This window comes from Pseudopodoces humilis, chromosome 4 (genome assembly GCF_049639895.1).
Source record: "Pseudopodoces humilis isolate 2021_Gansu_Grassland_sample_001 chromosome 4, ASM4963989v1, whole genome shotgun sequence".
Lineage (NCBI taxonomy): Eukaryota > Metazoa > Chordata > Aves > Passeriformes > Paridae > Pseudopodoces > Pseudopodoces humilis.
In genome coordinates, this window is record NC_142203.1 from 45,538,485 (window position 1) to 45,556,049 (window position 17,565).

The following is a 17,565-nucleotide window of genomic DNA, read 5'->3' on the forward strand; positions in this document are numbered from 1 at the left end:
CGTGACACTGAAAAAAATTACTGCTGCATTATATGATTCTTAAATAAAGAAAATTCAATCTTACAGCCTTAACATTCTCAAAAAAAAAAACAAAAAAACCACCAGCAACTGTAAGCCAAATTAGGCAATTCATTTCTAGAATGTTTTAACAAAGACATTTATTTCTTTTTATTAATGAAGTTAATACTAGCATAGAGTTTGCAGGGGGGTTTTTTATTATTTTAAACAATCTTAAACAGGTTAGGGGTTTAAACTACTGAAATAGTCCATTAAATATTTATAAGGAAAAAAAACAGAAGTTCATAGCACCATACCTGTGCCCTTGCATGAACTTCCCCAAGGAGATCTGAGTACTGCTGTTCCAGATACTTTTTTTCATTATGCCAACAGCATGCCTCTGCTTTCATCTGTTCAGCCATTTTGTTAAAAGCATCTTCCTGGCTCTGCTGAAGCTCCTTCATAGTATTGGACTTGTTTCTACAAACATATTCCAGGTGAGATATCTGTGTGACAAGCATTTAAAAACAAATTCTTTTACTTTTCTAAACACCTTTGTACTTTATTGTGCATATCAGTTTAACCACAGACAATCCCAGCATAAAATCTGAACTGATTTCTTCAATATATTCATTAAATGTAAGTAAAAGCCTTCTACGACATTATTTACTTGAACTGTGCAACAAAATGAAAAAAATTGGATTCAGTTTTGCTATTGTTGTACCATGTTGATATTTGTTGCTTTCTTTGTTGAAAACCTGTACACTGCTATTTTTTTTTTCACAAGTGCTTAAAACTTGTGTTGCTAAAGTACCAATCTGAGTATCCTAGTCCCTTAAAAGTTCACAAGAATTGCACACAATATAAAAGAACAGTCCTTAATTTAATTTTTGTTTTATTGGAAAACAAAAACATTCCAGATACAATTAAACATGGGAAGAATTTCAGGACATTTTAGCATACAAAAGTTGTTTTCAACAAGCACAAATGATCTCTGTGGATAACTTTGGAGAAAAATTTTGTTCGCAACAAAGTGGGTACAACGCAAGTTACATACTGTTCAAAATCCCTGAAAAGCTGGTAAGTACATGAAAAGAGCTGTACAGACCTCACAGTCAATATATGACACAACATCCCCAAACACTGCCAATAATGTTCACTCCCTTCTCTTCTACTCCCTTTCCTCCTTTACTTTGAAAGTAAAATAGAAAAGTACACCAAATGTTCATAACCCAGATTTTATCCTACCCCTTTAGTAGGGGGGTAGATCCAACTGACTGCTGGAGTATTTGTTAAATGATGGACAGAGTTAGAACAATTCCGTGTAACCAGCCCTGCACCTTACTCAGGCCAGAAGAGTGGTCACTCCTGAAGATGAGAAATGTCAAAAGATTTTCCCTTATTATGTCTCAAAAAATATCAGCACAGACAAGTTCTGGAGTTGCTGTATTAGTCTTAGAACTGACTTGATCAATGGAGCCAGAAAATGAACTGAAATCCTAAAGATTGTCATATGTTAGTCTGTGGAGTCAGTTTATTAAAAAGGAGGTCTTTTCTTTCCTAAAAATGCAGGGATTTCTGGAGAGAAAGGCCACATAAGTTACTTACATCCTGAAAATTACAGCTCCTCCTATAGCAAATATTGGTATGTTTTATATAAATGGATATTTTCTACTAGTGTTTCTGAATATAATTCTATAATCCATGAGTTACAATTAGATATAAAAAATACACTGTCATTCTTTCAAACAGTACATCTGAATAATAAACATATAACTCAAAGACGATATTCCTTGAGTAAGTGTATTTTGTTTCAGTTTTATGGTAAAATAAAGACTTGCTTTATTAGTGTAAATGACTAAGTTCTTTGAATTGCTTCATCAGTAAGATTAATTTATTTTCTTTTAATTAGGTCCCTGTGGCTAATATTGGCTAGTACTATTAGCATGTCCTGCACTGAAAGTGGAGCTTAGAGACTTCATACAGACTTCAGTCACATTTACATGCCCACAGCAATGGCATCAAACTGAGTTGTAGACAAGCTATAATTAATGGTATTGAATTATTAACGTCCAAATTCTTTTTGAAATAAGATGAATGTCAGTCCTTCTTAATGATACTGCGATGTGGACAAATGTCACTGAATTTAATAGAGGTAGCTGGTGCCTAAGGACACTTACCTTCTCATTAGCCCTGTTGAGGTCTGAGATCAGGGCATCAACATTCTCCTGCAAGACTACACAAAGCTCAGGCCAAGAGAATCTATCTAGCATGCCTTCTTGTTGTTTTATAAGCACACAGCCTGCTATCAAATGCTGGTATAAGCTATGAAGGAAGGTCAGTTTCTCCTGAAACAAAAGGAAACATTACTTGTTGTATCTGAACTGTGTTACAATTGAAAGACGTGCATCACATGGGCAGTAATATGAACTACATGCAATTGAAAAAAGCCCACACAGTTCATTCTCAAACCTTTTTCAAAATTCTGCAACAGCTAACATTTGCAGTCATACATATTGAAGTGAATGTAACAAAACAGGTTTTACAAAATATGTCTATTCAGACATAATATATAAATAACTTATATAAATACAGAACAGTCCTGCTTTCATCACAACCACTACCTGATACAGATAAAAAATTCCATGTTAGTAGTAAATGCAATTTATTTATTTATGGTAAAATTTTCAGTTATATTCAAACTGTACCCACTTGCAACAACTGCAGAGCCTGCAGAAAATTCTTTGATTGGCTTGGCAGTGCAACACACCATTCATACAACTATCACTCTAAAGTCTTTTTTAAATTGTTTTTTTATGGATTATATATGAGACTAAATGGCCAGACAAAATAGGCTTATAGCTTCATCAGTTAAATTCCACAAGCCACACCTCATTCATTTACACTGATTTTAGTCAGTAATATATTGATGCAAATTATAAATAGACTTCAGCAACAATAGCATGCCATAGAAATTCCATCCTTAGTGCTTATAGTACATATATTCAATTTAGCAACTTTGATTATGACAACAATAGAAAGCTGTACCTCAAAAGTCACAAGAAAAAAGTCTGTAAACTATTGCAAAGGTTCCCATTGTTTTCCAGGGGCCTTGGTTAAGGTATTATATTAAGAAATTATAGATGGGAAACTAGGGTTTTTCTGAATCCTTTCAATTACACTTAGGTGCATTTTCTCACAATTATTTAATGGTATTTTATGTAATTAAAAATAAATTGTAGTTTAGTTTAGTTTAACTTTGTTTCTAACAGATCTACAAATTCCCCAAGGAAAATCCAGTGTGCCACCATCATTACATTTTTTGCTTGAGCTGTGATAAAACTGGGATAACTATCCATTTGGCACAAGAAACAGGATTCCAGGACCCCAAATCAATTCACACATGTTGAATGCAACCACAGGGTTGTAGACATGCTGACTTTACAATATAGCCAGACTTCTAGTTTCCTCCACTTTAATCATTATCTGATGTGTCTAACAATTCCAGCTGCTTCATGTGGACCCCATTTAAATACCAGACTGTAAAAGAGGTGGAAAGAATGTTTCCTTTTTACTCAGTTGGCATCCATGTCCAAATTTGTGGAAGTAATGAGCTCAATATGCACAACAACTACAAGTATATCATTGCTAGTACAGAACCGCTTCAATGGGCAGAAAAAGCAACAAAATTAACATCTGTTAATACATATAGAGAGAAAATGTTTCTGAAATAAGACAGTGTGGGCCCATTCCCACATACAGCACATCACAATTAGTTAACAGATAAAGTAAGAATTTCTAAGTTTTGTGGCATGCATGCAAAACTACCTCAATTCCATATTTGCTATCTATCATTTGCCATGTGGATCAGTAATTAATACATGATAATGACAGTATTACACGTTTCAACTGCAAAACATTTTTGTTAACTTTTAATTTGAAAAAAATAAATAATTGTTTGTCAGGCATAGCTTTTTAAATAAACTCTGTTTTTCAAAAATTCAAAATACTGGAATGATTAAGCTATTAGTTCTGATACAAAAGAAAGTAGAACCAATATGTCCTGAGATCCTGTAGATATTAAACACATATTTCAAAATACATATCTTAAAATCATATTTTAGCGATAAATCTGTTAAGACTAAGAGTAACCATCTGATGTATGTAAATGTATAAAGCTGAGATTAAATAAAGACTCTTTGACAGTCATCTTGTCTCTAGTAATACCTCCATATCCTTCTGGTAAGCCCTGGTAAGCTTCTGGATTTCATTTTCAGATTCTGTGGCACGTACTTGCTCTTTCTCCCAGCATTGCTGTACATCCTGTAGTTGCATTTTTAAAGTTTCTATTAAAGTCTCTCTGTCTGCACACTTAGCACGCAGATGGTTTAACTCTTTATTGGCATCAGCCATGATATCCTGAGCTTCCTGTAAAACAGAAGAATGTAACAGAAAGGCTGGTATAAATTTTACTCTATAAATTGCTACCTTAGTCAAGTGTTCATCACCTGAGGAAAGAAATAGTCATATAACCACATGTATTCACAAGACTCCAGGCTAGGTGGACTTACTTTTTCCTTCAGGAACTGAATTTCAAATTGACAATAGGCCTCTTCCACAGCTTGCAGCTAGACAGCTTTGTAAATCTATCGCTAATAAAGGCTCCATGATGCAGTGATCTTCACAGTCCCCTCTACCCCCACAAATGAGGTGCAGAACATAGGGACACATCCTCTACAGAGTGCAAACCCCTCAGAGCAATTGAAAAGGTACATTATTTTTTTGAGTGAATCCCTGATCTGTTGGAGCTGAGTCTGCAAGCAATATAGCTGCTGTTGCCAATTGTATTATTTACATGCAAGATAAAAAAAAGTGAGGACTCACTTTGGAGGCTTGAGCATGGGAAGTAAGTAACAATCAAAAATGGTCATAAATACCATTATGTTACCAGCACCAAATCTTACCAGGTAAACAAAGAACTTAATACACTATCCATTTTGAGCCAAAATATTGTCCAGTTACACTGGATGTCCAGCACTGCTAAAGTTTGCAAAAGGTCAAACTGAAACTATTGCTTATTTTTCATAAAATCATACAAAAGATACTACCAAAATCATAAGAAAATGACAAGTTTTATTCTTCTAAATAAAAATATTAAAATATTAATTTTAGATTTCTAATATAAATGTTTTCAGTTTGGATCTAGATTTTGATCATCTATACAATATTATTACCAAAAATTTAGAGAGATTGAAAACCAGCATATTGCATAAAAACCAGTGCCCTGTTTGTGTAGGAAGCTCAGTTTGTGAGTGAAGAATACAATTTATCTCTTGCAAAGGGTTGCCAAATTTTTAGGTGAGTTAAAAAGGTGCTGTAACAGAAGTCCTAAATCTTCTGAACATAAATTAGTAAAGAAAGTTCGTAACATGTGACAACACATCATGTGTAAGTATCCATTAATGTGAAGATTCAATGAATGCTACAGAAAAACACTGCATAAAACATAAAGCAGCATATCCTCCACAAAAGAATCTGAAAAACTCTGGCTTTACAGACATTCTATTATTGCAGTAATACAATATACTGCTCGTTGGGACAGTAAGCTAAAATACAACCTCAGGACTTGCTCACTCCCTCAGCTATTGATTTAACCAGACAGGACATTACAAAACTGGTGTCAGCCAAAAACAGAAAAAATAAATATTGTTCCAAAACTAAAGGAAAGAGCTCTCAAGTGTTTTTATCTCAGGTAACTTTAAATCCAAGAAATTTTAGGCCGCACGCTTGACAGCTGCTAAAGACAACTCGATGCATTACATGCATTGACCTTTCTGATAAACACAAACAAAAAAAATTAACCAAAGAATGGACATCTTTTACAAAATATACCTTCTTAGGCACAGTGGTAATTAATTTATCTTTCCCTTTCCTTGAGAGAAACAGTTAAACAAAAAAGATTACTGATACCGATTTCAATAAAACAATACTTAGCAAATTTATAAATGTATTTTAATTATTTCAGAAGTGAAATCACTGAAATTATGCACTTAGTGGTAACCAGAATAAAGCAGCATGGTTTCACACAAACTTGCAAGGTAAACTAGTTTGCTCAGAATACAGTGATATAGAGACTTTGATAAGAAAAAAAATATACTTTTAATCCAGAAAGATACCTTTTGCAGAATATTCAAATTTTAAGCTAAATTCATTAAACCATACCTTAAGGTCTTGTCTTAAAGCACGCATTTTCTCCTCAGATACATTAAGTTCTTTTGTCATCTTTTTACACAAAGCCTTTGTTTTCTCAAGCTGTGAAAAATATGACAAACAGGCTTTTTATAGAAAGGCTGCAATGATCTATTCAATATAATATAAAGGAAGAATTTTGTATATGAAAGTAAAAAACCAACATGTATTTCAATTTCTTGGAAAGCTTTTATACTCCATACAATCTAAATAATATGTCATTACAAAAACCCTAAATAACTCTTTCATAATGATTTAAAATAAAGACTAGTGGCAGAATCCCAAACTGAGTCCACTCTTACCTATCCTATTAACTCTCAAAATATCTGACAAAAACACAAATTCTGAAATGCGCTTGAAAGCATTCAGTAAATTCAGGTAATGATCCAGGGAGTGGTTTGAGAAAACAAGTTTTCAAGTCAGTGGCCATTTGCAGAAATTATCCAGCTAGAAGCATAATTCTTTTCTGAGCACTGGATAGTACTCACATACAGTAAAAAGCAGAAGTGCTCCAAAGAGGCACAGTGACTACTGTAGGGTTAAAAGTAACCATCTCAGAGGTTGCTTAATGTGTGCTGAGGTACCATCACTTTCCACTCTCAAAAAGTATAACAGCATATCAAAATAATCTGTATCTTTGTTTGTATGATGATACTACTAATGCCTGACATTTAAGGAGCAACTCAGAAACAGAACACTTCATTTACAAAATTTATTAATTACTTTTAAATTTTTTTATTTTTGTATTTTGATGTCAGGAAATCTGGCAAAACACTTAGAAATAATTATAGTAAATTAAAGAATGCTACTGGAATATTTCCCATCTTTTTATTGGTTTACTAGTATTTTCCATCTCCTGAAACATATTCTGGCATCTGCATTATACAGAAAGTCAGAAGCTAGTTATCTACAAAACCCAAAACACTTCTACACCTTTCAGTCACACAAACTAACTAGATCTTTTAATTTAATGTTTAATACAGTAAGTTAAAAATGACACATTACAAGCTTACCAGCATATTTCATATATACATACAGATGTACACATACATTAATAAATTCATCAATGTGTAGGATCTTGTTGAAAAACTTTTATAAAGAGAACCACTAAAATTTGCTCACTATTGTATTGCTTACTAAAAACCCTTCCTTACTGTGTATTAAAACATTCTATTGTATTGCACAGTGCCCTTCACAGTCCCCTTGTGCATTACTGTATTATTAAAAAGTTTTATTATTAAACATATCTCACACATAAAAAGCCAAAAGCAGCATTCTCTGTGGGGGCGGGGGTAATCAAGAAGGACAGAGCACTGCCCTTTCTGTGCACCATGAAGGTGCTCAGTGATCTCTGGCTCCATATGACAACTTCAGGGTCAGTCACACACAGTCCTACTGGGAAGTCTTGTGGCAGGTCATCTGTTGGTCCTGCTCTGCTTGCGATTTATTTTCCTTGACAGTTCATTCTTCTTTCTGTCAGAACACTCTCTTTGCTTTCTTAGAAGCCACCCCCTTGGTCTCCCCACTGCTGTCTCTGGCACAGTTTCACAACAAAGCACATCACTAAGCCAAAGCCTGCTGAGTCGACTTTTCAACTGTGCTGCCTATCACGTGATGCTCCTCCTCCCAAATAACAATTCGCTGTGGGTAATATGTTCCTAGTTACTCTTCAGCTTCCAGACTTGGGTCTCAGAAGAGTTTCATAATGACTATACACATCAATTCTCTTATCTCGCTGGGAAAGATTTAACAGTGCTTGCTGTTTAAAAAGTATAATTGTTTCCATGGTCACTTATTTTTGTGCCCCTTGAACAAACTCAAAGGTCTTGTGGGAGACCATTCTTTTCACAATAACAGGGGCAAAGCTGATATACTTTTCTTTTATTATTTTTTAATTTTTTTAATGTGTTGAGTGACTAGCTAGACTACGCATTTGTCAAAACAAAAGACAAAACTCAGAAATTAAATAGAGTGCTGGCACCTTTACAATCTTACAATCTTGCCTTTCTGTATTTGCCAATTTTATTCAAAAACTAATCACAAGTTTGCACAAAAATTTCAGTGGTGCAGTTAACTTCTTTCTACAGCCTTTAAAGCCACAAATTAATAAAACATTTACACCCAAGAGGAGTAATTTAGTCAGACTAGCAAAACACACAACAAAATAAATGCAAAACTCTAACTTCTTAGTCAGTGATATAAAAGGACAGTAGGACTGCATGGAAAACATCTGATTTTTTCAAGGGTAAGTTTCTCAAAATTGAAATAATTCCATTATTTGCTTAGATAACCTAAAGACAGTATTCTAACAGTCCTATTTTAATTGAAATGACAGTAAAATAGCTCCCAAAGAGAATCCATTGAAAACACACTCTCCTCAGAAAATTATACAGTTTCATAAGTACAGGGGAGCCTGATCATTTACATAACTGAGAGCAGTGACTATGAGGCTCAGCCATTATGTATTTAGGAACATGGCAGTATATGCAGCCACCCTCTGAGATCATTATCTTTTAATTAAAATCCTATATATGAACAGCTTGTTATCCTAAATGTTTTTGGGAAAAAAAACCCAAAAAGATTGAACAAGAAAACCAAATTAATCTAAAAAGACAAAAAATTGTCCCCACAAATGTGAAACTTTACTGTAGGGCAAGCTTAGACAAATAGTAGTGACAGAGATTTTTTCTTTGGGCATACTTGAAGCTGTCAACTCAACATTCCCACTCTTCTGCTATTTTTTACAAGCTAAGTTTATGTACTGCTGCAGGCCAAATGCAATACATATAGAGCCAAACATTGCAAGTGTTACCTCATTAGACGTATCTTCCAGCTTGTTCTGGTAAGCTGTCAAGGTACACCTCAAAGTCTCAACGACAGAGCAGCTCAGAGGTTTATCTTTGTCCTCACAAGTGCCTGAAGGAAAACACAGAACAAAAATTAAGCCTTAAAGCCACAGAGAGAAAACTACTCACCCTGGATACAAGGTATTAGAATTACTTAGGGCTCTCAGTAACTATACAGAACACAGGAGAGCAGCCTTGTTTGCCATGAGAGATACAGCTGTATAGCCATGCTTTCACAGCAAATATAGCTGAAAGATACTTGTATAAAAGCTTTAATACTAGGTGCAGAACTGTAAATTCTGGATTACATTTATAGCTAATGCTTTTGGTATGCAGTCTCACATATTATTTCTCTTGTGGTCACGCATGTGTCATTCAGTCAGACAAGCCAACTTTGAAACCACACAATTATATACTTTGAAAAACATGTTGTCTGAAAGTTAAGAATGTTACACTTTTCCTGACATTATTTTGCTGTTGTGACTAAGCCTGCATATGGTAATGAAGTACTTCATTTACCTAAAGCCTTTCTGAGCCAAAGATCACATGAATATGTTATGCTTGGAGAAGACTTAAAAACATTTTAAATTATCTTGAATTTTATTCTAAAGGAAATTACTAAAAAAATATTATCTGTCTGCAGAGTCCTACATAATACTTCAATTATAAATCTGATATATCCATTATATACACTCTAAACTTATTTATTAAACCTTTAGATTGAGACTTCTGATCTTCTTGCCCTAATTAGGGACATATGAACAAGCCTGACCATTCCAAAGTGCATAGAACAATGTGCCAAGAAAGCAAAATAACACTGTATTGATTGAGAGGTCACAAGATGTCAGTTGATACTCAGTTTCCAAGAACATACTTTTCTTTTTTTCCTGGTGTTATACCACAATACTAGGTTATTGACAGATCATTCTTCTCAGCATTACTTATATTCCTAAGAAGCATTTATCACTTTGTAGCAAATTACAGTATCAACTTTTCAAAAGTTTTAACATGTTCTATGAGCAAAATTATCTTTACCAACTCTTAACAGCAGCCTTATTTTGCAAAAGTGAAAGTATCTGTGGCATTTTAAATCCAGGAAGGTTAAATCATCATAACTACCACCACAACTAAACAATGATACAGGTGTTTATCACCAGTGTCTTTAAGCAATTTTCACAGAGTGGCTCCTAAAGTCAAATCAAATACTAAAATCTAAGCCTTTTCTTTAGCTCCCCATAAAACTTTATCAGCTAGAGGAGATGCACTTACATACTTGCTGGGTACTTTTTTAAGAATTCCGTAATTAGTGTCATCTAATAAGCACAAGATTCTACTAAGGCATTGTAAATATAAATAAATTATAAAATTACTGTTAAAAATATGTCATCATCATAAAAATTATGTCATTTCTCCTGTAGGCTTCACATAAAGCATCAACAGAACTCAGTGGAAAAGCTACTTAAGTGCACAAGTCAGAATGTATTACCATTCAGAAAATTCTTTCTGAAGAATTAGTTAGCCTCTTCTCTCCCAACTTTTGATAGTACCAGAAAGTATAAAGCGCTATTCAGGTTGGACTAGGTTTTACAAAGTCCCAGCTAGTCAAAGCAACACATATTTGCAAGATTGCTTTCAGTAATAGGATCAAGATCTGTTCTACAGCATGCACACCCCAGTGACAGACCCCTGTTCTGTCCTATCAGCCACTCCACCTGCTTACCAGAGTAAAGTCTATAGAGTCAAGGAAAAGCAAGAGTTCATCAATGACAGTTAATGACACTTCAGAGACCTGTGAATCCTACAGATATCCCAAGCAACTTTATACTTAAAACCAATCTAAGAAGAATTCATAAAATCTGATCTTTTTTGAGAAGTTACAATTTCATATTGAATAATGTGACAGGTGTCACCTTACTGTAATTTTTATCATATAACCACAGCTATAGCTATGCACAGAGCTCCAGCCCAGTCTTCTCAATTACAAGACCAGCCTCTCACTACTACCCACTATAGGAACATTCTGCATTGAACTTGTTGCACAAGAAAAATAAACACTATTTTTTTACACATTCTTGTAGCTCAAGCGAAGTGGTAACACACAAGTCTCACTCAGTTTAAAACAATACCTATTAAGTCAATCCAAGAGTCATCTTCCATGCCATAGGTTTTGTCCAGCTGTCTAAATATTGTATTTTCATATTTTAAGTCCCAACCTGCAATGCTGTTTTAATATCATGTTTGCTCAAATTAGAATTTAGTCAGTAAACTTTCTATGCTATCATTCATTGCCTTGGCTGTAACCCTATTTCTACGCAGCTCAATCTGCCAATAGAAATACCAGATTCAGCCTACCTGCATTAGCTGAGAACAAACCTGAGGCTTTAATGCTGCCCAAATGTTGTCTGCCTTCATACAGCTGTGCAGGAGACACACAACATAATCCAAATGCACTCTCTTGTGGCAGAAGCACCATGTCAGCAATGAGATAAAAAACCCAACCCAGTACTTGAAGTGTACGCCCAGTATTGTGCAAGAGTTTGAGGGAAGATTTAGGGGAAAATGCCAAGTTCCATGTGAGTCTTACGGAAGTACACAAGTGAATAAACTCTTAAACCTGCTGTTTCAGACTTTCTCCTAGCTGTACTGGGCCAGGGTAGGAAAGAGTTCATTTTCTTAATAGTTGATCTTATGGTGCTACGTTTTAGATTTTTGACCAAAATAATACTGGTGGCCTGTTTTAAATGGTGGTGCTAACTCAAAGCAGATAACACTCTGAGAACTTATTTTTATCTTAGCACTCATTTCACCTTCTACTTAGATTATTACAACCACAATTACTTTTTTCTTGAAGACAAAGATCCCTAAGAACATACCCAGTTGTATGTGACCCAGGCTGAAGCAGTTTTGGGAGGACTGCTGCCTGTGGGATGGACTCGCATTGCAGCAGTTTGCAGGGAGCTGCTGCTCATCAGATAGAGCCACGTTGGAGAAGTCCATGGAGAACTGTCTCCTGTGGGAGGGACCCCACGGTGCAGCAGGGGAGCGACTTCTCTCCCCGAGCAGTGGGAGAAGCCTCGGGTGATGAACTGACCACAATCCCCATTCCCTGTCTCCTTGTGCCACTGGGGTAGGAGGTAGAGCAGGCAAGGAGGGAGGGGTGGTGGGAAGCTGTTTTTTCAAGGGTTTGTTTTACTTCTCTTTATCCTGCCCTGATTTGTTAGTAGTAAGTTCACTTCATATCTGTAAACTGAGCCTGTTTTGCCTATGATGGCATTTGATGAGTGAACTCTCCAGAACCTAACCCCAACCCATGAAACCTTCATTAAATTTCCTCTCCTCTGTCCAGCTGCATGAGTTAGCAGCTTTCATAGGTGCCTAGCATTAGCCCACCGTCAACCCATGACATAAACTTAAAAATATAGTATTATCTTTACTGTATAGCTTAATAATCACAGACTAATCAGTGCTCGAATTAAGGGGCTGGATCTTTAGTGTTTGATCTTTAATATTGACAGATTTTTAAGTACATCTCTCAACCCCTTGAGTTCAGTGCTGACCACAAGAACAAGAAAGACTTCCCCATCAGCTGTGGCACATGTAGCCCCTCATCTAGTAATTAGACTACAAAAATTTATTTAAGACTTTTACTTTTACTGGCATCTAGGCAAATATATTAATAATAATTTGTTTAAAAATTTAAATAAATACTATTAGATACAAAAAAATTTATGTACATCAGAGTAATAATAGCACAAAAGCATTAAAAACTAGGTTTCAAACTTAAAAGCATAGCAAATATGTAGAACAAATGTCTTAGTCAATGTCTATTTTAATATTAAAAGACTGTAATTGACTGTAAAGACTTAGTCAATCCACTGCAAAACTAAATTCTACTATCTGCCTCAAGAGCCTCTTCAGAGATACTAAAGCTTGAAAAAAACAGATCTATTTAAATTAATTTAAAAGTTTACTCTAACAAAGGAAATTAATACTGAAGGTACCATTATTGAATTTCTAATATTATAGAAGCAAGTCAAAGCTGTTCTCAGCAAAGCTTACCATGCAAAAGACAATTAGGAAACTGCACTTTGGCAGCAGCTTCCAGCTCCCCTCAGAGTTACTTAAGTCCTTCTGAGCATGTGGAACTTCGCAAAACTGTGGAAAATGTACGGTCTTAAAGAGCTTTTCAACCATAAATCTATGGGTATTATCATGATAATTACATTTATAATTACAGAATAAAACTGATACCAGTTCTGAAACAAAAAAGCATATAGCCTGTGCAAGGAAATTAATGCAACACAGAATCCAAGCTCGATTTTTAAGGACAAGGGGAATCCCAAGAAGTTGTTTCTTTGTTGGAATTTAACAGCACCAGGCCCTAAAAAAAATAATTTTGTGAATATACAAAAAAATGTATCTTCATTTAAAATTGTTTTTAACAGCCCATTTATGCATATTGTTGCTAAAAAGTGCAAAAACATAACATGATATTTATAAAATTAACCCATTTGCTCTGTAAGCCACATTTTACTTGCTTTCTTCCAGCTTACTTTCACTGTAAATTGGAATCACTTTGTGTCTAGAACGTAATTTTTCTAACAGGAATTACAGTTTAAAATGAAGGTTTTAAAAAGTGTTCAATTTTCAGCTTTAAAAAAAGTCATTAACTTGATGTTAAAGTTCAGCTTGTTTATGTTAGCCACTGTTTCAAATGTCTAACCAGGCAGAAGTTTATTAAGTCTAATACAATAATTATACACAAAGGCAGGTAGCAGAGTGACACTTACCGACTTACAATTAATTTTAATGAAAACAGAGAAATATTTGTTCTGCATCAGATTAAATGAATGCAACATAGCCCTGGTCCACAATCAACTGTAAAAAGTATTGTGTTGCATCATGTGTCCTACACAACCTTTTTGAATATATGACCTTTAAGTTGCTGAAGGTTGCCTCAGAATTTGGCTCAGTTCAGGCAAAACATCTGTTCCCTTTGCAGGTATACTGTAAGGACTTTTTTCTCAGCTGGATTTAGAGCACAGCAAGTGAGCCCTTTTCTGACCGATCATATACACCCCAGCATTTGTAAATCAAGCTCTGGGCTGACAACAGCAGGTCCACAATCCGTCACCCTTTCTCAGCTAGCAAGGCCATTTGACTGCTGTGAGAACTGCTCTTATCATGTCATCAAATCAAAGCATGTTGAGAAGAGGGAATGCAAGAGGCATCTGCAGAATTCCCACAATGTAGTGACTTTGGAACATTGACAGATGCATCTGTCATTTTATACTTTCAACTAACCTGCTGTCCGCTGGCCTGACATAGCAAAGCTGTCCAAGAGTAACTCCAGCTCTCTCATGTTGTTTTCATACGTCTCTGTTAGAAAGACCTGGTGTTTCTTGGCCTTTATTTGACAGGAAGAAGGAGACAAGACAAGAGGAGGCGGGGAAAGAACACATTAAAATAAGTAAACAGAAGAAATACACATCACAATGATATACTTGTTCCTCTTTAAATTTAAATTTCTGCTATATTTCTTTTTATGTCTTTTCTCGAGCCAAGAGACCTAACATGACATAACAAATAAAAACCCTGTAACACAAAACTAAGGGATTTCAAACGCAATACAAAAGATGGTTGTACAAAAAAGTCTTCATCATTGTCTGCTTTAAAAGTATCTTAATGAACATAAAATTCTGTCTATCTATGCAAGCAGTGAAATCTACTGTTATGCCCCACAAGGGCATCCAGAAAGACACCAAACTACTGGCAGACAGGCTAGAAATCCATGATTTGGCACTCAGTCAAATCCCACACCTATTCTCATTGCAAACCTGCCGACTTCAATCGTTAATACGTTCCATGCTAGATAGGGATTTCTTCAACACCAAAAACTAATCCTTATGCATGGAACATAAAGCTACAGAGTTCTTAGCCCCTATCACTGAATTTTCTTAAAGAAAGCTGTTCACTAAATGCAGCCTATTGTTCAAATCAAGACACCAAATTTTTCAAGGCCAGAAAAGTTCTACAGCACATTTTTTAAATCGCTATAATAGGAAGACTATATCAAATCATGCCTTCACTTTATACCTGATAACATGCAGTTATCAAAGACATGCATCCATAATTCCAGACAAGACCAAGGTCCTTTTGGGTATATGTACTTTTGACTTCTCAAGAAAATGTGATTCTAGCTGCTGACTGACAAAAAGTAACACACCTCAGCAATTCAGAAAACCTAAACCCAGCAAAAATAAATGAAAACCAACCACCCCTACCCCCCCATCCCAACTCAAGAGGAAACTAGATTTAAATAACTTCACAATTTTCTTATGAGAAAGGTTATGGCCAAAGACATCTCATGACTTTTAACTGCTCAATTTACTTCCATTCTAAATTGCAACACGTATTTGCATCATTTCCATTTCTACTTGGTAATGGAAAGTTAACCTTTTTTACTGAGCAAAATTCTACTGTTTTCTATCATATCTAGAAACTGTTGCTTTAGTTATGCTTCACTGCATGTCAAAGAACCCAGGCAATTTCTTATGTGTGGGAAACATCCTCCCCAGGAAAACTGCTACATACTGGTAGCACATAACTGTCAGGATAAAAAAAAAAACAAGAAATGCATTTAATTCTCTGCAGTCTTCTTCACTATTCAGTTTAAATATTTTATAACTTTGCTTTACTCTTTCAATTTTAATTATATGTACTGTATATCAACTAATATATTATTCATATGTGTATTTCAGTGTTAGGTCCCCTGTAGCATTTACACGCTTTTTCTTGTGTGAGTGCTTGTACTACACTTCATAAAGAATTTCCAAATCACTTCTATATATTGAAAAATAACCAAGGTTTAATTCCTACTCCATAAAACTATCTATATAAATAGAACTTGTAAATGTGGAGATCCAGTAAAAATATTTTATGGGATGCAAGCACATTAAAGTAATTTGTTCTCATGTACTGACATAATCTCAAAAATCTCACATATTAAAAATAAGAAAATATAACAATATGAAAACATCACAATAAAATAAATACTCTTTTTACATAAAATAATGCAGCACAAAGAAGGTGAAAATAAATTTATCAGAAAAACGTTTTCCTGTGGAAAAGTCAAATGTAAGAATTTTTCTCAATCTTTTCATCCAATTTTTCCCATTTTGTTTAGTGAATTTACCATAATTTAGTCAGTGTGTTCCAGTTTATTTAGCCTTCACCACTTCTCTGTGTTTTATTTGCTAACTGCATCTACACTTCCTAAGTAAATTTTAGCATCTTTTTCAACAGTAGTAAAGATCAAAAGGAAATTACTTAGACTAGCCAGTCTCTCTACACTTGAACAGCAAAATATTTAGTATCTTTCCTTTCTAACTTCTATTTTCAATCACTGTCCCCATTATCAGAAATTGAAGGAAAAAACCTCTGTAAATTACACTGTTAGCAATCCAGGCACATCCAAAAGGATCTAATATTAATCTGATTTCTTATGTCTCACTCACTGTTATCTAACAAGAATGTATACAGTCAGAAAATCATGAATTTAAGCTGACAGGATACGTGGAGGTCATCTGGTTCCACTCCCCACTCAGAGAGGTATGGTTGAAGTCAGGTTAGGCAGTTCTGAAATTGTTCAGTCAAGTTTTGAGTATCCTCAAAGATGGCGTTTCAACAAACCCTCCAGGCAACGTGTTCCAATATCTCACAATCTACATTGTGAAGTTTTTCGTTTTCCCCTTACTGGTAATTACAACTCTCCTGTTTCCTCTCATACTTCTAATGCACAGATCTAAAGAGAGTGTAGCTCCATCTTCTCCACAAGCACCCACTTGGTAGTTTACAGCCGTAGCTATTATCTCCTTAGTTTTCGTCAGTCTGAACAAACACAGGGAGTATGCAAAATGCTTTACTTTGAAAAGGAAAATGGAGTGCACGAGTATAGAGTCAAACACAACCAACTGCAGCCGACAGATTCAACTGTTCCAGGAGATGCAATTACAATCCTTCTCAACAACTCCATCCATCAAGAAGTTTTGCCATTCCTGTATTACTACTGGAGAAGTACAGGTATAATTGTTTCCTAGGTTATTTCAAAAGGGAAATCAGTTGACAAAATTGCTAAAGCCTTTACATAAAGAGAGTTTGCTTCACAGACAATGTTAGTACATACAGGTGAAAGAGTATTTGTAAAGTAAGTCTTCTGCTGACTTTGCTTGACTTCCTGTAGACCAGAATGGACCATTCTTGACCTAGACTGTGGTCCTTGAAAACAGCCTTGAAAATCAAAGGCAATGTCATTGATTTGCAAAATGAGGGATATGCAGGGAACTCCTGACTAAATTCAAGTATTAACAGAAAGCATAAATAAGTTTGTTCAGACATAGTAAACTTGGGAAAATATAGATACATTGTTAAAGCCTAGAAGGATATGTTTAGGAATGCCAAAATCCACCTAAAG

At 35.1% G+C, this 17,565-nt stretch overlaps 1 protein-coding gene across 3 annotated transcripts in view; it reads right to left on the reverse strand.

Moving 5' to 3' along the window:
- The window catches only part of CCDC171 (coiled-coil domain containing 171), a 165,497-nt gene that overhangs the window by 105,038 nt on the left and 42,894 nt on the right, over nucleotides 1-17,565 (reverse strand). For all 3 annotated transcript variants that reach the window (XM_088054189.1, XM_088054188.1, XM_088054190.1), the window contains exons 11-16: nucleotides 14,397-14,499; nucleotides 9,059-9,162; nucleotides 6,220-6,309; nucleotides 4,225-4,425; nucleotides 2,178-2,345; nucleotides 315-503 (exon numbers count right to left, since the gene is read on the reverse strand). In XM_088054189.1, the coding sequence (XP_087910315.1) occupies nucleotides 315-503; nucleotides 2,178-2,345; nucleotides 4,225-4,425; nucleotides 6,220-6,309; nucleotides 9,059-9,162; nucleotides 14,397-14,499 (855 nt within the window). The remainder of the gene's footprint in view (nucleotides 1-314; nucleotides 504-2,177; nucleotides 2,346-4,224; nucleotides 4,426-6,219; nucleotides 6,310-9,058; nucleotides 9,163-14,396; nucleotides 14,500-17,565) is intronic.